Here is a 21,601-nt window from a genome sequence, read left to right on the forward strand (position 1 = left end):
TTAAAAAAATTCTCTTTAGACAATATTTCCGAGCAACTTCTGAGGTTTGTTGGTTAAAACGTATGTAATGCTGCTATATCTCATGACATTTCATATTTTTATGGTCTTTTCTGGGAAATCATTCCATCGTATGCATAATCTCTGATTCCTAGAAAGTTACCATCTGTAACATAAATGAACTTGGAGATGCTCAGATGCAACACCAAAAATTAAAACCAGACACTGATTTCATACTTTAACATGTTAATCAATTTCAGAATTCTTTGGGATTTCAACTTACCACCCAAACACTATGCAAATGTACTTAGAAGTAAGTCCCACTCTATTCAATGGAATATATCTAAGGAAGCCTTCAGAGAAACACAGTCCAAGGGTACAACCTTTACAAATATCCAGCATTTAGAATATGTGGGTACAAAAGTGTCTCCGAAGTAGAAGACAAATCTTTGACACACAGGCATTCATTGTGGTCATTATCTACAGAACTGGGCAGATGTCATCAGTCGGGAATGTCATTCCTCCTTTCAGTATCAGTGAAGGATGTTATTCTACACTGCTGTGTTGGCATTGAACTGTCTGTAGTGGAAGAGGCTTTTAGAGTCGAGTTTTCCAGAGTATTTGAGAGCTTCGGTGAAGAGCTTTGCCACCTGAAACCAGAAAAATCAAGGCGCTGCTTACATGTTTACAAACCATTTTTAGGGCATGTTTAGCCTGGAGAAGAGGAGGTTAAGGGGTGATATGATAGCCATGTTCAAATATATAAAAGGATGTCACATAGAGGAGGGAGAAAGGTTGTTTTCTGCTGCTCCAGAGAAGGGGACACGGAGCAATGGATCCAAACTACAAGAAAGAAGATTCCACCTAAACATTAGGAAGAACTTCCTGACAGTAAGAGCTGTTCGACAGTGGAATTTGCTGCCAAGGAGTGTGGTGGAGTCTCCTTCTTTGGAGGTCTTTAAGCAGAGGCTTGACAACCATATGTCAGGAGTGCTCTGATGGTGTTTCCTGCTTGGCAGGGGGTTGGACTCGATGGCCCTTGTGGTCTCTTCCAACTCTAGGATTCTATGATTCTAAAGGATTAATTTAACAAAGCAGGCTGCTGAGAATTAGGCTACATCTAGGCCTCATCTACAGGTTCTTTTATGCAGGTTTATCCATTTTAAAAACATCATCTTAACAACTTTTTTTTTATTGCTCATTCAAAAACACACTTCTTATAGAGATTTACGGTCCAATCACCAAGGCTGAACTGGGGGGGGGGGGGGGTATTTTGCTGTAGTGATTTGTAAGCAACACATGTTAAGGGCTCAGCTCGGTTAAATCAAGTCCATACAACAACAAGACAAATTCCTGCTTCTCAAAAGGTTCAGTTGGACAAATAAGGGAGAGTACGCATCACAGGGGAGCAAATGGAACTATACAATACAAAAAACGTATACTTATATATTTTGGGTATTTATATCCTGCATTCTCACCTTCCAAAACTACTGTATTTCTCAATTCCCCACTCCTATCATATTTAATCATATTTTAGTTCACGTGTTATGAAAACCAACCACTCATGAGGGGCAGGCTTGCATGATGGGGGAGCTCCCAAGATACCTCCATTCACTGCTGCTTGGCTCAAAGAATCTTCCTTACCAGCAGGGCTGGTAATGGGTATAGGTCAGGCATAGGTCAGTTTCGGTGCTTTGAACATCTTATTTACTAATCTTAAATTTGGTTCTCTACATTTCTGCAGCAATTTGCAAAATAAAAATAAATCTAAAAAGATCCTCGTGAAAATTCACATACTTTTGGGGGCCATTTCTGCAGTATGAGCGGCTGCAGGGGAGCAAGAGGCAGGGAGGAGGGAGTGAGAGGGGAGCTTTACAAGCCCGAAAGACCTTCTCCAGCTCAGCTTAAAATTAAAATCCCAGCATGGCAAATGTAGTTCCCCAAGGAGCTCAGGAGAACATCAGAGCAACAGAGAAGGAAGTCAGGCGAAGGAGGAAGCTTCCTGCTCTCTGCTCCTGCTGTTGCTGCTACTTCTGCCACCGCCTCCCAGAAAATTGTCTTGTTCTAATCTTTACATAGCAGGCTGAGTTTCAGGAACAGAGGCTTTTGCCTAAAGCTAGCTAGCGAGATTACCAAAGAGATTAGATCTGAACTACTAACCTCTGGACTGCACTAGCTTTTATGTATATGGATCTGCTGAAAACCAGCAACCCTGCTTTCATTAAAGAATTGGCCTTAGAACTGCAACAGAGACACAAGAAAGAGGCACTGCCTATGAAGTACAACACAGATGACAGGAAATGTCTTAAATCAGTGAGCTGGATGAAGCTTAAAATAGTTGGCTTTCAAACATTAATTAGGGCTTTAAAATGGGCCTTAACCCCAGTCATGCTAAAAATCAACAACCTGATTGTGGGAAATGGTGAGCAATATACCTGCAAATTAGTGAGGAGAGAGAGACCACTGTCAACAGCTGTCCTGCGGATCACATAATTGTCATGGACAAACTTTGTGTTGTTATTGGGAAGGTTAATTACCAAGTCTATGCTCCCATCTTTTATGAGCCTGAAATGAAAGGCACAAGATATTTGTGTAAAAATAAAAGATAACGAAGTCCAGCAAAGCAAAATAAGGTATTTCCACCGCCCCCCTCCAATATTCCATCAGCACAAAACTTTGTACTATGTAGGTATTTTGCATCTCTAAAGCTTGGTCCAAAGGCGTGAGAGCACCTTGAAGCTACCTGCCTACCATTCTGATGAAGATGTTCAAACTTAAAAGCAAACACTGTGAGACACAAGCACAGCAGTGAGTGGAATATATAAAAGATGCATGGAGTCTTCTGGGCCGTATTCAGCTCCACACAGGATTGTGCTTCCGCAGCCACTACCAGCTCAGCAGCAGCTTAAACTAAACTAATCCGTATGATCAGGATGAAGTTCATATGCCTGCAAAGCCAACAGGAGCTGAAGGCGTTCAAGATTCCTCCAGGTCCTGATCCCGCTCTCTCCATCTTAATTTTTTTTGGCTTTAAACTACACAGGACCCCACACAATGTCTGGCTGTAATACATTCATCTGGAAACAGTGCTCCTCTGCCGTCTATGTGCAGTGGATAAAATAGATTTTCCTGATATGACAAATGAATTACAGCCAGGCTATATTCCAGCTTGCTCACTTGTGTTAATAACATCACATCACTCAAAACTAAAACTTGTCTTCCATGAAACAGGAAACTACAAGCTGTGAGGAAGAAGAGTTGTGATGTCACAAAAACTTGCTTTTCCATGTGTATACAGTTCACACCAGTTGAACCCTGGGTTGGGTAGGCCAGTGAGCCAGCTGGACTACTGTCAGACAACAGAGGGAAGGTCAATTTCCCAGCTGAAAGTGGGACAGCAGGCCCAAAAATAACATGTCCAGAAGCCCAAGATTATTTTCTCAGATTCCACTCCCCTTACTGCAAATTTGCTGAAAGTCTTACTGTTGGATTGGAAGGAGTGTGGGGTCCGTGTTTTCCTGTGATGGCCACGCGACTGGAGACACGGGAATGCTGTTGGCATTGAGCCACCGAGAAGTTGCTTCTGTAGCATAAAGCTGCAAAGCAATAAAAAGACATTTGTGTTATATAATTAATAAAAAAACAGATCTTATCTTAACAGTTCTGTATGTGGCTGACTAAAATAAATAAAATGCTTCCTACTGACTTTCAGTAACATCACGGGGGGGGGGGGTAATAAACTTACTTAGGTATATGTGAACTGCAGTTTTCTCTCTTTAAATGCCCATGTTAAAAAAGAAGATTCTTGTAAGGTGATGCCACAGACCTAAGTCTGTCTGGTACAGTATATTGGGCACTGACCACCGTGGGGAAACTTGGTAACTTATGCCTAGTGACCTCTGCTTTGCATGGAGCTTAAAGAGCCAGCAGCAAGCAGGAGACTTTCGACCATTCTAAACTTGGTCTCCTCATGGACCTCCTCCTCACCTGCTGGACTCATTTTCAAAATAAATAACGGGTCTCAAAATATTAATGAAACTGGGGTGTTACCAAGGGCATGTGTCTCCTGTTCTGTGAACTTGGTTCCCTTCTCTCTAGGTAGCATCTGGTAAACTAACCTATATGTGTCTGACAGAACATAATTGCATTGCAAGCTTCCTACCCTGTGAATGCCAGCCAAAGAAGTGCAGCAGGGACTGAAAAATGTGCAAGGACACATTTTATTTTATGAGACTATTATGGGGCAGAGAATTACAGGATGTATGGCTGTTGTTGCTTTCAGCCATATGACCCCTTTACTCTTAGAAAATTAGGGTCTGGTTGGCACGCATGTATTGCCAGTAAAAAACAAAGCAACACACGCAACATGTCTGTCCATACATGGTCATGTCTTAGGTTTGCTTGAACACAAGAGGTCTCAGCTTTTCATACACACACACACACACACACACACACACACACACACAGACAGACAATACCTTAAAACCTTGACTATGGAGCTGCTCTGCTTCATGGAGGAATTTAGGACGGAAGGAAGGCTGAAAGAACAGTGAAGAAAGTGGGTCTCAAAGCCATGTTTTGCGCAGTAACATCTCCTTCCCCACAGATGTGAAAGTGTTTGCGGAGTGGATGTTTCACAAGATGCATTAAAGCTCTGCTATTATAGTGGGGCATGTAATAAAGCTCTGTGTTAGTCTTGGACATCTCCGTCTTTTAAAAGTGAATGTCACAGAAAGCTATAAAGGGCATGAGCTTTCTTGCAGTTGGCAAGTTCTTGTAGATTAACAAGCTTCAAAGGCACTGTTTGCCATGGAACTGAAGTCCATATCTCGCCAATAAGTTGGATTCCCCAGAGTCTTAACACAGCACACTGCCTTTGAGGGTTTTATAGCTGAGGAATAGGGTTACTGAACTATGAAGTGTCAAATTCAGCAACTAGAGAAACAAAACTTGCAAGCAGGGCAATTGATGTGATTTGGGCACGTTTGCATGAACAGGTTTATTAACAAGCTTTGCTTAGTCACATTTTTGTGTGTGTATGTGCACAATTTAGAATTTTTAATCCTGATTTTTACCAGTAATTTGGGGAAATGGAGGAAGGCTAGTTGTGTGAGGGCAGGGGCATGAGAACAGGGACTCATCTTGAGTAAAAACCCTCTTCTAGCTCCCAGACATCAAACCTGGGCAGGATTCTCTCGACCTTCATTGCAGGGGGTTGGACTATATGACCCTTGGGTACCTTCCAACTCTAAGATACTATGATCATGGGAACTGGAAACTTGCTTTTTCTTTTAAATGAAAGTTGAAAACTAAAGGAGGCTGTAGAATGAACCCGGTCCTGAATTGGAAGCTATATTGTAGAAAAGCTTTTTGAAACAGTTTTCTAAAGAAAATAATATATTCTGAGGGATTTCTTCTTCATGGACTTTAGAAAGTTTCAGTCACAATGCATGAAGCCCAGTGACAACAGAAGACGAGAAATTTAGTTTGTTCTCTTCCCCAGAAGTGCGGTACAAACTTCCTGGAGGTACTCAGCTTCCTGGAGGGACCACCTTCCACAACAGTCCTCCATTCAAAATAAAATGAAGACAGGAAGGATATAATTTTACAGCCTAGTTATGATTCAATGAATTCAGCTTGCAGCTTAGAAATAACACTCCAATAAGAATATATTGATACTGTGGAAAATTTAGCATTGGCCAGTTGAAAGGCAGCAGATGTTATCATTATTAATTTTTATTTATTAATGTTTATTGAATTTATATACCTCCCTATACCCGAGGTCTCAGGGGAGTTCACAGATGTTCTCCTTCAAGGGGAAAGTACTTTCCATGTGTTAGTCTACAACGGCTTTTGACCAACAAAGAGTCAGGATTTCACAAAGCCATTTGTTTTTTCAAGCTAGCGCTATGGATTCTTTGATTCTGGGAGAGGTCACACTGACTGAACAACCCTGAAGAGTCGAGCAAGGAGTTTGTGGTGGAAAAATGAGTCAAGCCATAGCTTCAAGGTCCACAGTCACTGAAAAGAACTTCATGGGAAAAACCATTTCTGCTCTCTACATTAAGTGGAAAATACAAATATCCAACATGACAGGCTTGGCAGCTTCCCTGCTATGGAATCGCTGTGCCTTCTGGTCAGGGGTGTTGGCTTTCACAACAGTATTATAAACTTCTATCAAACATGTACTGAACACTTGTGACACATAAAACAGGCTCTCCTCGAAAAGAAATTACAGCTGTCAACCTTCATCTGAGCTGCCCTAGATGTAAAAGCTGATTGAAAGTACCTGAGCAAGAAACCATTCGCTACTAAAAACCACGATGTACAAGCTTGCTTATTTACAGCAAGCTATCAGGGTTCAGTTTTGAAATGGATTTTCTCATTTCTTTCAAAATGTTTTTCACACTGTTACATAATTAGCCTTTAAAAACAGACACACGTCCTCAGATGATTTTTAATTTTTTATGGACCAATGCCAGTTCAATTCAAGCTAAAAGTAGCAGAGAATATCTCCCCTGATGCATTGGTTAAGAATTTTATTAGATTCAGAATACAAAGCAATTTTTGAGCTAGGATGAATGTGGGATCAGATAGTTCTGACGCAAGAAAGTCCTGATTCTACACTCAGAATAAATCTACACAGATTAGCCAGTAACTGCCTACATGCACACTGAACGAATCTGTTTTCAAATCATTTAAATGTTTTTGGCGAGTCTTAAGGGCTGAACTATGTGGTACACAGGCAACAAATGTTTGGGTCTCCCAATTTAATTTTCTTCTTTTAAAAGCAGCTTTTGGAGCCCCAGATTGGATCAGAGCCGTGGCACAGAAGAAGCAAGAGGGGGCTGACTCATTTCTTCTGCGCTTCAGTCCCCAATGCAAATTCCCCCGCAGGGCTGCTAGCTATGGAGAAGAAAACACGCCGATATGGCTCTGAATAAGTGGTTTGGAAAGAGGCACACCACAAAGACTCTAGAGCACAAAGTGTACCTGCCACATCCCATAATATATGGTTGCATTTTCATATTGACATTAGCACCTTTCAGCCTCTCTTCCACTTCCAGTGCTTGCATGAATATTGAGATTCTTGCTTACATTTGCATTTCCCACTAGTAAAAAATAAAAAAGAATAAAGGGACATTGGAAGGGCCCCAAACTTTTTTTTTAAAGGAAAGAGGCCGTGTCACGGGGAGAAATCCTGAGCCAACCCCCATCCAACTCCTATGCCGCAGCTCTGACCCAAATTGGGGCTCCAACAGCTGCTTTCAGATAAAGAAAATTATGCTGGGAAAGGATTTATAACCAAGGCGTCTTCACCAGCCATTGTTTTTAATCTAGAAAGTTGTTTTCTGGGTGCCTAATTCTGCAACAGTATAACAGTGTTCACAGTCTGGATCCTTCTCTTTAGCACTGGACTGAGGCTCCCACTCTCAAATGCATAGTTCAACGTAAGGAAATTAAATAGGACATTTCCTTAGCATTTCAATCTATTCTAGCTTCCAGTCTTATGCAAGCTATTCTGTTTATATCCCACCTTTCATTATAGAATTCTGGACAGTACATGTTGGTATTAAAGGGTTAAGAGGTAGCAAGACGCTCTAATCACTGAGCAGCTGGAAGTCATTAAGCTTCCAGGAATGTGAGTTTGTATAAATAGTCAGCTCACCCATGTGTTTGTCCCCTTTTGGGCGTGTTTGCTGATATGTGTGGTTCGTCGCCAGGGTTTTTTTTCCTTTTGTAAATAAACCTTTTCTTTGAGTTCCAAACCGCTTGCTCCAAGATTCCTCTTTGAAAAGATACTGCCTCTCCTGCCCTTCTTAAACCGCTGCGCAAAATGCTCTGCTGCAATGGGACTTGTGACGATGGAAGCGCACTGGACATTTACTAATTAAAGTTTAATGGGACAGTACATATGTACACACACACTAACTATATTATACCTACACTTCACAGCATGTGCCCAGCAAGTTGCACTCTCCTACCAGGCGTAATTCACTGCATGTAAATGATTGCTGGGTTTTAGTTGAGAAGTTGCTAAAAGAGGTAAGCTGGAGCAGGCTAGGTTTTGGGAAAAGGTTTTTGTAGTAATACTACTTGGGCACCATGCTAGCAGCTACGGAATAACCTGTACAAGTGAACACCGGCCAGCTATTCTGAAAACCCATCACAATGGAAGGACGGTTCCTGGGAAACACATAGCAGGATGGTGCCCGTCATGTGCTCAGAGCATGCATGCTGAGGGGACAGGAGCAGTTGCTCAGTTCCATGTGTGAGCAGTTCACAGGTAGGATTGCATAGTCATCGTGAATGTTAACGTGTTGAGTGTATTTAAGGACCAGGTGCTTAGTCTGCGCTGCTCTTAGTCCAAAGGCCACTGTGAACATCCCACCCCTCAAGGAAGAGAGACAGCACCCTCAGAATACGCACAGCCTCATGCAGGAGATTGCCAAGAATTGGTCTCTGTGATCTGGACCTAAAAATAAAGCACTCCTTGGATGCTCTCAGCATTTTGTGATGCTCAGCATTTCTGCACCGCAGCTGTAAGACAGATGCACTTCTTCCCACAAGCATTACTAAATAGCCCAATCAGGAAAGGGAATTAAAAGAGCCATTCATCTAATGTTGTTTAATAGAAAATGCAAGGTTCCAGCCAAAAATCACTTCATTAGCATTGTCGGTCTCTTTCCCCCACCCAACCTCAAAACCATCAAAATGGAATCATCAGAACCTTCTGGTGCAAATCAGCACCATTATTGTCATTTGATGAGACATACTGATGCCCCTGACCACTTCGGTTCAATAATTCAAGGGCACTATTTGTATTGAACGCAACTGAATTTGCAAGCATATTGGGAAGTGGGGAGGGGCAGCCTGGTGGGTTTGCCCTGAGTAAGCATTTGCAGAAGCCACCACTGTGCCTGACCCAGCAAAGGAAGACCTGGGGAGTGTTTCCCACCCAGGCTGCTCTTGAGGAGGGGGGTTCTCGGAGGGTTCACGTGGCCTGGGCTAAGTTGTTTTCCAACACTGGCACCTTGGGGTGAAGGGCTGGAAATAAATAAATCACCACAAGATTTACAACAGCTGAACTACTGCTCTTTGGGATGTGTTCAAGAAGGAGACTGAGAGGGGAGCAAGGAAACAGCATGGATTTAGCAGAGGCCAATAACATCTGTTCAGCAGAGCACACTACAACATATGGCACAGCCCAGAGTTTGTAGGGATATGAATATCTACCCCACTCTAAAGTGCTAAACAGCGAAGAACAGAGACACAAAGCCAGAACTATTTTTGCCCCAAGAACATACCCGTTTGTAATCAAAGCTGGCAGTAGAATTCATTTTCCATGTGTAATAGTAGCTTAGTAGTGTCAATTCTCTTCAAGGCACCCCCGCTGCCATGACAGTATTGCCTCCCCCCACCCAGCATGGCAGTTCTTGACTAAGACCTTAGGTTGAAACTTGTGGGCCCAATTCCCACACCCGGTCTCAGCATCTGTAATAATCATTCACAGCCTGAAAAGTCGGTATTGTTTTTAATTATTTTCTTATTGACTTTATGCAGGGCGTAAGCTTATTACAAGCACAGCGGGGGAATTGCGAAAAGGCCATCAATTTTTTTTTATGAGACCCCAAGCATTTTCTAATCTCAGATGTAGTGACTGATCATTTGGGGAACAGACACACAGGCCTTGTGGAGATTTATGAACGTATCATACTTCTGTGTCTCCTGCTTGTAATTACCCCGAGGCAGTTAAGGAGCACTGCAGGAGGAGGGGGTGGCGGGGAGGGAAGTCTCCTTGAATTTATTTCTTTATTTTTGGTTGTGCTCCTTTTATTGTCCTGAAATGAAGGCCTGATTTAGAACTTCAAATGCAGCAAAGGAGTGAACTCAACGTAGCGCTATGCCAAGATCCACCAGGACAAGCATTGGGGCAGGGGAGGTGGGGAGGGCAAGCGCAAGTCCATTTGAATAGTGCAACCTGAATTTTCCAGCACGTAACTGAACTCCACCAGAAAATAGCAACAGTCTAGAAATGACCTTGGAGAGCTCCCATGCCTTTTCTGCAGTATCAAACTCACCTGGATTCCAAGCAGAATTCCCTTCTGTGGCAGCTTAAACCCAGTAGACAGCATCGCTTTAAGGAAGGCAGAATGGATATTCTCCCCAAAGCAGGCCACCTAGACAGTGGAAAGGTTAGAGGGGAGGAAGGAAAGTGAAAAGAGGATTCTTGCTGGATTACGGACAAAATGAGTACCCATTTGAAGAAAAGGGAAGAAATGTTCTTCTCCTAGGAATCCTAGCCTCCCCTCCTTCATCAGTTCTTCCTCTCTTTGTCAGGAGCCAGCAGGGAAATGGCAGATCAGCACAGACAAATCTTATATTTTAATTAAGCAATAATGAAGGAATAAGCAATGCTTTACTCTCAAATAGCACACCATGGAGCAACATAAATGGATCCTGCTATGAATTATGTGGATGCCAAACACAGCTTCTGGTTCACACAGTATGCATGTGTTCTGCAAAATGTTCATAATACTTAATGCTTAAATAACAGCAAGGGTTATAAACGCTACCCTGGGCCCATCAATGAATGCTACAGCTTGCAGTGGAAACGCACAGTTGCTTAGCATGAGTTTCTAGGCATTTCCTGAGGATTTGTGAAACCAGAGTATTTAAGTACACAGATTTTGACTGGAACACAGCACACAGCAAGGAACATCTGGATACTATATAGTTTTGCAGGCCGTTTCCTAGAAGTTGATAAAACATGGGATAAGGATTAGTCTGCCAGATTAAGAACTAGGACCATACAGGTCCCAGAGGGTGATGAATGTAGAATGGATAGTTGCTGGACAAAACAAAGGTCGAGGGGTATGGCTTTTCCCTTCAAACCTGCACTGATGAAAGCACCAGGGAGCAACAAAAGGTAAAGTGGTCCACTTTAAGGCCAGATTTTAATGTCTCAGAGACCTCCTAGGTGTCATCATGAGTAAGCATTTCTCTAACTTGTTTGGCATTTCTTCTCTGTTTGGCAACACTTCTATCAAGACAACTGCCTGCTTCCCATTCTTGAGTGCTGCTCAGGACTTCCCAGCAGTGGGAGACTCTGTCCTTTACAGGAGGGACATGTGGGCCCTCACAATGTCTCTGTCATGAGGTGTTCTGGCTGTGAGCCCTGGAAGACCTGCTCCCTGCCTTGCAGGCCTCCCCCCCCCCCCCCCGGCCTGAGAGGGCGAGACTCCAGCTGCAAAAGCTGTGGCTGCTGAAAAGGCTTGAGGCAGCCCCAGAATTCTGGGTTCAGGGGGGCACCTAACTGGCGATGAGGATGGGATCGATGGACATCAGACGCGGCCACCCTCTGAGCTGAGCTGAGCTGAATTACGGAGCTGAAACACTGAGCATCACAGAGCAGAATCAATTCAGAGCTGACCGTTCTGGCTAGGGCACTGTGTTCCATCCATCGCCTCCATGTCGGCATCGGAACCATGGCTTCACTTGTGCCTCTACCGCCGTTTGCCCCAGCCTCTGAATCATGGGACTCCTACCTCGCTCGGTTCGACTGCTATCTCCAAGCAAATGAGCTAACAAGAGGGTCTGTAGAGCAGAAGCGGGGCCTCTTTCTCAGCCTTTGTGGCCCCGAAGTGTTCGTGATGGCCCTGAGCATCGGTTGCCCCTCTAGCAGTCCAGGCAGAGCCGTGGGACACGATTCAAGAGAAGCTACGCAACCACTACGTGCCAAAGCTGTCCAAGATTGCTGCCCGCCATGCATTCTACCACCGGAACCAGGCAGAGGGGGAGTCAATTAACAACTACACCACTGCCCTCCGACAGGCTGCAATGCACTGTGAGTTCCGAGACTTAGACGATGCCCTGATGGATCGATTCGTCTGCGGGGTCCGGGACATCCGTCTGCAACGGCATCTCCTCGCCAGGCCAGACCTCACGCTGCAGAAAGCCATTGAGGAGGCCGTGGCCACAGAAGCTGCTGAACTCTCCGCCCAGGAAATCCGCAAGGCCAGTAGCCCATATTTAAAAGACTATGTTCACTGGGCAAACTGCATGTGTAAAGCTGTATGGTGAATAGGGTCAATTAATATGCTTATGTGCCTTACTGAAACCAATAAGGGTATTGCTGTATGTAATGGAACCACTATGGTTGTAACTAATGCCTTATCTCGGTGGGGAGGGGTGTTATGTATTGAAGTTCTCACCCTGGCCACCAGGAGTATCGTGTATATAGTTTTCACTTGTGTGTGTGTGTGTGTGTGTGTGGTTTTCAATCAGGTCCACGTCAGTTACTTTAGGCGGGAAACCCTGGGTTGTTGTTGCTACTGTACAATATTGACAGCCGGCTGCCTATAAAATCAGGCTGGCAGAGCTGTTTGCTGTTCAGTTCTGTTCCAGCTTACAAAAAAAGAGCTGGTCTGGAGAAATCGCTGCTTCGCCTGCTATGTCTAACCACTATTCAACACCTATGGCCCCCGGTATCAGTATCAGTTTGGGGAGAGGCACAAAATGTGGGGTTTGTGGCACAAAATGAACGTAAAACTTTGGCATCTGTTTGAAGGGGATTGGACAAAGTTGGATTTTTGGGTGCCAGCTTGTAACCCCGGGCTGCGTATCAATTACTTAGTTTGGGGGGCAGCACAAAACACAAGCTTTGTGGCATAAACAGCACAAAACAAGCACACAACTTTGGCATTAGTTTGGAGAGGATCCAAAATTTAGGGTTACACATCATCAAGCTCCAGGTCACCAAGCCTCAGCTTCCACAGCCATGAGCCATCATTGGCAGGATTGGCAGCAACAGCAGCAGATGAGTTCTAAGCTTATGATAATAATTGTACTCTTCTTAATTACACTGTTTAAAATGTGCATTTTCTTAAGTAATGCTTTATTTTTGTAATGTTTTTTATATATACAGTGAGAGAGACAGTGTGTATGTGTGTTAATGTTGCTTCATTAAGTATGCATTCTGAAGTTGACCGCCTTCATAATCTTTTGTTTTGAAATCTTTAAGATAATACTTTAGTTTCCTGTTAATTATTTTGATTTGAAGGTATGCTTTACATCTGACTTTCTTCTGGATTGTTTCATTTGATTTTTTTAAAACTCAAACCACTTTGAGTTTATTTTTTTGAAATATATAGCAGTACAGAAATGGAATGAATAATAATAAATATAATAATAATGATGATGATGATTACAAATACAGATGCTGAAGCAGTAGTACGGGGTGGAACAGAAGCAACACAGGAAATACTAAGTTCAGGATTTCAAACAAAGGAACAAACAATGGAGCAAAGGCTTCTCCTAAGGAATGATGTTTGCAAACATGCTTGCCAGTTTCCCCCTCATGCACATTCGCTTTCTCTCCCAGGCTCCGCCAAGGCAAAATAATTCCACCTTGGACAGGACTTCAATTCAAAGTGATAAAAACGAGCTTAATGGCCCATTAGTAAACCATTAATCTGTCACTCACTATCAGCTAGTAGGGTATGCAAAACCCCAAAGAGGCAGATCAACATGGATGTAACAATATTATGAGCCTGAATATAATTAACCCTAACAATTGCATTCTCTTCTACCCATCATTCTAGATAGCAATAGCTAAATTGTGCACATGGGGAAGGGAAACATCATCTCAAAAGTATTAGGGTTCTTTTACCGGCAATCATATCAGCGGTTGGAAATTCAAATTTAAATCAAAATTTATTCCACATACTTCGCTATATAGTGACAGCATAGTCACATGGGCAGTAAGTTCTGTGTGTATTTAAAATGCATTTGGAGAATAAGTGGCTGTTTTAACATTAGAGTTATGACCCTCCATTCACTGGTAAGAAAGACCTTCTCTACTCGTCTGTTTTATGGCAATTGTGAATATGGATCTTTCAAAGTCATAAAAGTTAATAATCTCTCATTTATGACTAAAATATTCTTTCTCTCCATCTAACATGCAGAAAACTAATCCTCACCCCTTGGCTAAACTACTGTTCTTTTTTTGTTTCTCAAGATGTCAACTCCTTTCAGAAAGTTAGAAGGACAATCAGGCTATTTCATCCAATTTGCTGCAGCTAAGGATTGGACTACAATTGGAAGAGTAGAATAATATATTTTTAAAAATCTCTGAAATGAGCAGAATTGACAATATTCCAGTAATATATTTGCAATACTCTGCATGAAATATATCATATACTCTATAGATACTATATGTCAAAATTGAACACTTATGATCCTATTCATCATATTTATTTTGTAATTATTGGGAGTAAATCCATTGCATTCATCGGGATTTACTCCTGAGTTATAGAATAGGGCTGCATATGTCCCAGAATAATTTGAGGTGCTTGTGCATACAAATGTTTAGGATCACAAAGGTCTACATGGAGCCCCTTCATTTCCATTTAAAATATAATTCTCCTTTATTTTTAACACCTCAGCAGTGCCTACTGGCTATAATATGCATGTACATTTAATTGCCCTATCTAGAATGAGTCTAGATAGAAGGGACCTTGAGGTCCCCTTGTCTCATCTCCTACTCATACCCATGGGTAGGCTTAACTGTGTGGGTAACATGAAAGTGGGTAAAATGGAAACTCTCCTTGACCATTAGCCCCAGTCGCGGGCGACTCTGGGGTTGCAGCACTCATCTTCCTTTATTGGCCAAGAGAGCCAGCATGACTAAGCCGCTTCTGGCAAACCAAAGCAGTGCACGGAAACACCGTTTACCTTCCCGCCGGAGCAGTACCTATTTATCTACTTGCACTTGACGTGCTTTCGAACTGCTAGGTTGGCAGGAGCAGGGACAGAGCAACGGGAGCTCACCCCGTTGCGGGGATTCAAACCGCCAACCTTCTGATCGACAAGTCCTAGGCTCTGTGGTTTAACCCACAGCGCCACCCGCGTCCCTCTAATACATACTTAGTGCTATAGAATAAAAGCCTTAAGGCACCTAACAAACAAATCCATAATAAAGGAACACGCAGTGGATTCCTTCCTCTCCTGGGATATGCTAATTAGAGTGAAGTTATGGAAACAATCCAGAAATGGTATTATATCTGCAGCCATTCAGGGTTTGAAGAGTCCTACCTGCAGTTCTTTTTCTGCATTACACATCATGATGGTAACCAAGCAACCATAAAATATCACCCCAGGTATGTTACCCTGACGTAACTTCACAGTTCCAAAAAAGACCAAATATTCCTGTTTTGAAGTCTAGTGTTGTTTCTGTGATGCTGCATTAATGAGGATTTTGAAGGTTGTATATATTTGTCTGTCAGGAGCTGGCTAGGTATTTCATAAAATGTACTCTCTGTCACTCTGGAATATTTACCAGAACCTGACAGCTCTCTGTGAGGAAAAACAAACAGGGAGTTCAGGCCTTTGCAATGATCATCGCAAATAGATAGGACTCAGACACAAATGAAGAGGGACATCCAGTGGTCAAAAAAAGTTACTTTCTGCAGATAATCAGTTTGGTTAAGAAAGGTCAGATGTCTTTGCACTGGGTGGGGGGAAATGGCTTCCAAGGTCTACATTGCTTGCCCCCTCTACCCTATCCTGAAGACACCTAGCAATTTAAGTACAGGTAACTCGCAACTTATGTGCATTAAACTTTTATGCATTCAGCTTTACACGCTTCGCAAACCTTTTAAACAAAAAAAAGCAAAAATTAAAAAGGAGGCAGGCATTGGGGGGAGGGGCCTTGGCAAGCCCACCTGCCATTGCACCCAATGTGTTTTGACTACAGTATATGCAATTTTGGCTTTATGTGCTCTCCCCAGAATGTAACCCCACATAAGTTGAGAGTCACCTGTACAAGAAAGATACCTTTAGTGAGGTGTCTTTTAAAAATGACCTACTCTCCAGTAAGAATCAGATTGTGGAAGCGCTGACTCAAGAGGGATCCTGGCCAGTAGAGTGAGTCAGCTGCCTTAAATGAACAACAGCTGAGGAGCTAGAAGTAGAGACTGCAATCTGAAGTCATATTTGAAGTAGAACTGTACAGTGGTACCTCGGTTTACGAACTTAATCCGTTCCGGAAGTCCATTCTTAAACTGAAGCCATTCTTAAGCCGAAGTGCACTTTCCCTAAGGAGGCCTCCCGCTGCCGGTGCCCTTCCGCCGTTCGGATTCTGTTCTTAGACCGAGGTAAAGTTCACAAACTGGAACACTACTTCCAGGTTTGCGGTGTTCGTAAACCGAATCATTCGTAAACAGGGCTGTTCTTAAACCGAGGTACCACTGTATTGACGTTATGAGATAACATCTAAAAATTAGTACCTCCCCAGTGGATGCCATTTCACATCGGAGAATAGGGTCAACATCTCTCAGACGGGGCCAGGAGAACATTGGAGCCTAGAAAAAGAGAAAGAGAATAAATTGATGCTCCACTAAAATTTTGACACCAGCCCTCGCCCAACTTGTTACAATGAGAGGTACGGAATTAAGTGCTCAAGAATTAGGTTTGTGGCAGAAATAGTAATGATTTTTCTAAGGCTTGCACATGCTGTGACCCAACAACCCAAGCGCAGCCCATGGGTGTTCCAGTGTGGCCAGCCAGGTGCTTGACCACTCTGCCACCCCAGCAAAAACATGGGGAAGAAACGCATGTACTCTGGCAGACTACGGTTCATATTTCCTTGGTCTGCATTTATACTGGTAGGTTGTAAATTTTTGAGACCTGCTCTTGGAGACTATTCACATTATGCGTACACGCTTAAAACATTTAGTACCATGTGGGTTGTTCAATGTGGGAAGAAATGAAATGCCATGTACTTCTATAACCCTAGGCTGAAATATGGTATCTGAAAATATTTCTCCAGTAAGTTATGTAATAAATATTTAAGCCTAAGGGTAAAATTGCTCTAGTTGCAGAGGGCAAGTGTGCCATCTTATGGCATCTAGGAACCCCTTCTGCCGATCTTAGCACCTAAAGGGGTCTGTGGGGAAGGAGGCAGCCTTTGAGGTCTTGGAGGCCTGAGTCATTTAGGGCTTTAAACACTAAGCATTTTGAAGGGAGCCCAGAAATGAACTGGCAGCCATGAGGCATGAGTTATATGGACTCTGAAGTGAACAGCAGCCAGTAACCCGACTGCTGCATTTTGGACCAACTGAAGTTTATGAGTCATCTTCAAGGAGAGCCAGGGACCCTCCTCTGTTCACCAAGACATTTATACAAATACCCACAATTTTTTCTTGCAGCCTCATTCCCCTAAACTTGTCCAGTTATCCTTCTTTAGTGACAGGGTGGAAAACAGAGATGGATGGGGACAGACAATCCAACCCAGAGAAGCAGTTGTGATGGGCCCTCCTGTCTTGTGGCTGTGAGACAGACGCAGGGAAGCCTCCCCCTCTTTGGCTTTTGACAAGTTTGGCTTGTGGCCAGATGTTTTGGGCTAGCTTTTTAAATGGGAGAGCAAAAGTTCAAAGGAAGACAGTATCAGGGTGTTGGTCTGGGGCACTTCAGGAGAAGGTAAAACTAATTAATAATAATGTACTTAATATTTAAAAGGTTCTGTCAATCCCAAAGTGCCTGTTGAGATACTTCTAATTATTTCTGACATTTTAATAATCATACATGCCATAGGCACGTAAAAGCATTTTGTTGCCTCCTAGATAGACAAATCCTGTGGTTGTGACTTCCATACAAATAACTAAAGCAAAACACAGATATACAACAAAGCTTCTTTTGGGGTGGGAATAACCAGAGAGAAAGGGTCCGAAACTATGAAATCCAGGGCTAACCGCTTCTAGATACAGCAGTGTCACCTGTCTCCTTTTGGTTAAGCACGCCAGCTGCCTCTGCATACAATAACACTGCCAATATGCAAGAGTCATCCACTTTTGATGTTTCTAGTTTTTAATTCCAACCTTTACACACACACACACACACACACACACACACACACACACACACACACTTTTTGCCCATTGCATTCTCATCAAAAAGTGGGGATATTTAACCTATTTCTCTTACCAATATAACTCCTTTCCCCCCTTATCCATCAAATGAATGGGCAATCAGAGCTGAACCTATCACATGAAGACTTAACTGCTTCAGGCTTACCTTAATGCCCACGTAGTCTGAAGGAATCATGGGTTTTGGCAGCGCAGGAAGGGTGTCCTCGTGGACTTGCTCCCCAGTCATCACTTTAGTGGCCACATCAATGAAATCAAGACCAAGAGATTTGGACACAAATGGGAAAGAGCGTGAAGCTCGCAGGTTGCACTCTATCACCTGAGGATGAGGCAGGGAAAGCACCTTTAAACCCCCGCGCCCTCATTGTGAGGAAAGACAAATGCCTTCCTTGCAGTGTTAGCCACTGCCAACACTCAAAACGTCTTTGGAAGTTAGACCTCATTTCCCACCATCTGAGAGTGAATAGAAATGACCACCTGCTACACTCAAAGCAGATATAGGCAATAGCAAGAGGAAAGGCCTAGTAGAGTCTCAACACTTTCTGAGATCACATATTTTAAAGTCAGACAACCTGTATCCCCAAATGGTTAATCATTTCCTTCAGTTCATGTTTTGTAGGATGGGCAACATTTCCCATAACTGAACACTGCAGGCTCATAAAGCTAAATCGTCTTATTCTGCGGGCACTTTCAGGGGGAGCCACAAGAGAAGTGTATGTAAGAGTCAAGAGGGCAAGCGTGGCACATTTGAGTGTGACAGGGCACTACCAATGGGCAATAACGATACAGGAGGGATGGCGAAGGGGAAACAAAGGATCTGTAGACAGGAAAGAATTAGACTGAAACCATAAGGGGATTGTTTCACGATACATTGGGCCTCATCACTTTTCACTCTGAATTCCCAGCTCACATCAGAGAAGCAGGATAGGCTTTCATGAGAGTAGCTATGCTCCTTTATTGTAAGTATATGAAAGAAAGTTGCATACAGGCTTAAAAACAGTGTGCTGTATTACAGCACATGCATGAAGAAAATGGTGCCATGCTGCTACTGTTATAAGGAGGGAAGGGGACTTTTTTTTTAACCTTGTAGGATTTGGGGCCATCCATAGTGTGAGTCTTTGAGGAGCACAAACTGAGGTTGAGTTGCCCTTCTAGCCTTGAGAGAAGACTTTGATAATTGCTTGGACTGGGAGGGGGGGGACAAACAATAAATTAAAAAAAATGTATATAGCAGCTTCAGGGGCCCCTGTAGAAGATCAGGAGAGAACATTTGATCTTCTCCCTTGCTCTGCTCCACAGTGGTCCCAACTCAAGTCCCTTCCCTACAATGCTGTCTCCACTGGCCTCAAATGAGTTTTCCCTCCTGGTGCAAATAGTAGCTTCCTGAAGGAGGGAGGGTTTTCAACAATGGACCAAGAAGGAAAAGGGTTAAACTCTCACTCCCACCTCCTGCTGTCCAAATATTGCTCTCCATCCCCCATTGCCATCTACAATTAATATTTTTTTTAGCTGTCCATGCTAATTGCATTCATGCAATTAATGTCTTTCTTAGTTTGGTCCTGAAGTGCTGCAATAGCTGGACCTGAGGGCTAGGAGTAAGTGTAGGCACTAGATTTTTTTTACATGGGGGTGAGAGCTCTATGAAAATGTCGCCCTTTCAGTAAAACTGCTTTGAAGGCACACCATCTTCCTATGTTTTCTTCTACCCCTCTGCCTTCCGTTTTGCTCTCTAGCTATCCATAATGACCGTAGAAAGCAAAATAGGTATGTATTGTAGAGTTAAACTTGTGCTGTGCTAATAGGATGAGTCTCGTATAACATTCTTACCAATCTTATTTAGTGCTGATCTGATTTAAGCCCAGTGCTGAGCTAACACACTTGCTGAGAGACGGCAATTCTACAGAGCTTGCTTTATCCTCAAATTACTGCATTGTGTGGGCAGACAGAGTTCTTTTCTCAAAATTGTATCACAGGGCGCCTTATAAAGTGGTGAATGGCAGAGTATCAGTGGTACAAAGATCCATGTAGCAGCAAACAAGGCAGATATTATGTGCCTAGCACTGTCCCACGCGGTGCAGCAAACAGCGGCAACAGCCTTGGTGATTTTTCGCCCAGTGGGTATAATAATAATAATAATAATAATAATAATAATAATAATAATAATAATTTATTATTTGTACCCCGCCCATCTGGCTGGGTTTCCCCAGCCACTCTGGGCGGCTTCCAACAAAGATGAAAGATACACTAAAATGTCACATATTAAAAACTTCCCTGAACAGGGCTGCCTTCAGATGTCTTCTGAATGTCAGGTAGATGTTTATCTCTTTGACATCTGATGGGAGGGCGTTCCACAGGGCGGGCGCCACTACCGAGAAGGCCCTCTGCCTGGTTCCCTGTAACTTGGCCTCTTGCAGTGAGGGAACCGCCAGATGGCCCTCAGAGCTGGACCTCAGTGTCTGGGCAGAACGATGGGGGAGGAGACGCTCCTTCAGATATACTGGACCGAGGCCGTTTAGGGCTTTAAAGGTCAGCACCAACACTTTGAATTGTGCTTGGAAACGTACAGTACTGGGAGCCAATGTAGGTCTTTGAAGACCGGTGTTATATGGTCTCGGCGGCCGCTCCCAGTCACCAGTCTAGCTGCCGCATTCTGGATTAGTTGTAGTTTCCGGGTCACCTTCAAAGGTAGCCCCATTGCAGTAGTCCAAGCGCATTGCAGTAGTCCAAGCGGGAGATAAACAGAGCATGTATCACTCTAGCGAGACAGTCTGCAGGCAGATAGGGTCTCAGCCTACGTACCAGATGGAGCTGGTAAACAGCTGCCCTGGATACAGATTTGACCTGTGCCTCCATGGACAGCTGTGAGTCCAAAATGACTCCCAGGCTGCGCACCTGGTCCTTCAGGGGCACAGTTACCCCATTCAGGACCAGGGAATCCTCCACACCTGCCCGCCTCCTGTCCCCCCAAAACAGTACTTCTGTCTTGTCAGGATTCAACCTCAATCTGTTAGCCGCCATCTATACTCCAACCGCCTCCAGACACTCACACAGGACCTTCACCACCTTCACTGGTTCTGATTTAAAAGAGAGGTAGAGCTGGGTATCATCCGCATACTGATGAACACCCAGCCCAAACCTCCTGATGATCTCTCCCAGTGGCTGCATGTAAATGTTAAAAAGCATGGGGGAGAGGACAGAACCCTGAGGCACCCCACAAGTGAGAGCCCAGGGGTCTGAACACTCATCCCCTCCCCACTTTCTGAACACGGCCCCGGAGGAAGGAGCGGAACCACTGTATGACAGTGCCCCCAACTCCCAGCCCCTCAAGACGGTCCAGAAGGATGTTATGGTCGATGGTATCAAACGCCGCTGAGAGATCCAGCAGAACTAGGAAACAGCTCTCACCTTTGTCCCTAGCCCACCGGAGATCATCAACCAGTGCGACCAAGGCAGTTTCAGTCCCATGATGAGGCCTGAATCCCGACTGGAAGGGATCCAAATGGTCTGCTTCTTCCAGGCGTGCCTGGAGTTGTTCAGCAACCACTCGCTCAATCACCTTGCCCAAGAATGGAAGATTTGAGACTGGGCGATAATTGGCCATCGTGGACGCATCTAAAGATGTTTTTTTAAGAAGCGGTTTAATAACTGCCTCTTTCAGCGGGTCTGGGAAGGCTCCC

The 21,601-nt window shown here is 43.7% G+C and overlaps 1 protein-coding gene across 3 annotated transcripts in view; it reads right to left on the reverse strand.

Annotated features, from left to right (window-relative positions):
• Nucleotides 1-226: 226 nt before the first annotated feature.
• CPS1 (carbamoyl-phosphate synthase 1) overlaps nucleotides 227-21,601 on the reverse strand; it is a 195,529-nt gene continuing 174,154 nt past the window's right edge. For all 3 annotated transcript variants that reach the window (XM_083703940.1, XM_083703938.1, XM_083703939.1), the window contains 7 exons: nucleotides 18,073-18,243; nucleotides 16,287-16,361; nucleotides 10,080-10,178; nucleotides 4,476-4,535; nucleotides 3,481-3,593; nucleotides 2,433-2,562; nucleotides 227-647 (listed from right to left, as the gene is read on the reverse strand). In XM_083703940.1, the coding sequence (XP_083560066.1) occupies nucleotides 549-647; nucleotides 2,433-2,562; nucleotides 3,481-3,593; nucleotides 4,476-4,535; nucleotides 10,080-10,178; nucleotides 16,287-16,361; nucleotides 18,073-18,243 (747 nt within the window). In that variant the 3' untranslated portion in view covers nucleotides 227-548. The remainder of the gene's footprint in view (nucleotides 648-2,432; nucleotides 2,563-3,480; nucleotides 3,594-4,475; nucleotides 4,536-10,079; nucleotides 10,179-16,286; nucleotides 16,362-18,072; nucleotides 18,244-21,601) is intronic.

The sequence above is a fragment of the Podarcis gaigeae genome, assembly GCF_964106915.1.
Source record: "Podarcis gaigeae genome assembly, chromosome: 1".
NCBI classification, from domain to species: Eukaryota; Metazoa; Chordata; class Lepidosauria; order Squamata; family Lacertidae; genus Podarcis; species Podarcis gaigeae.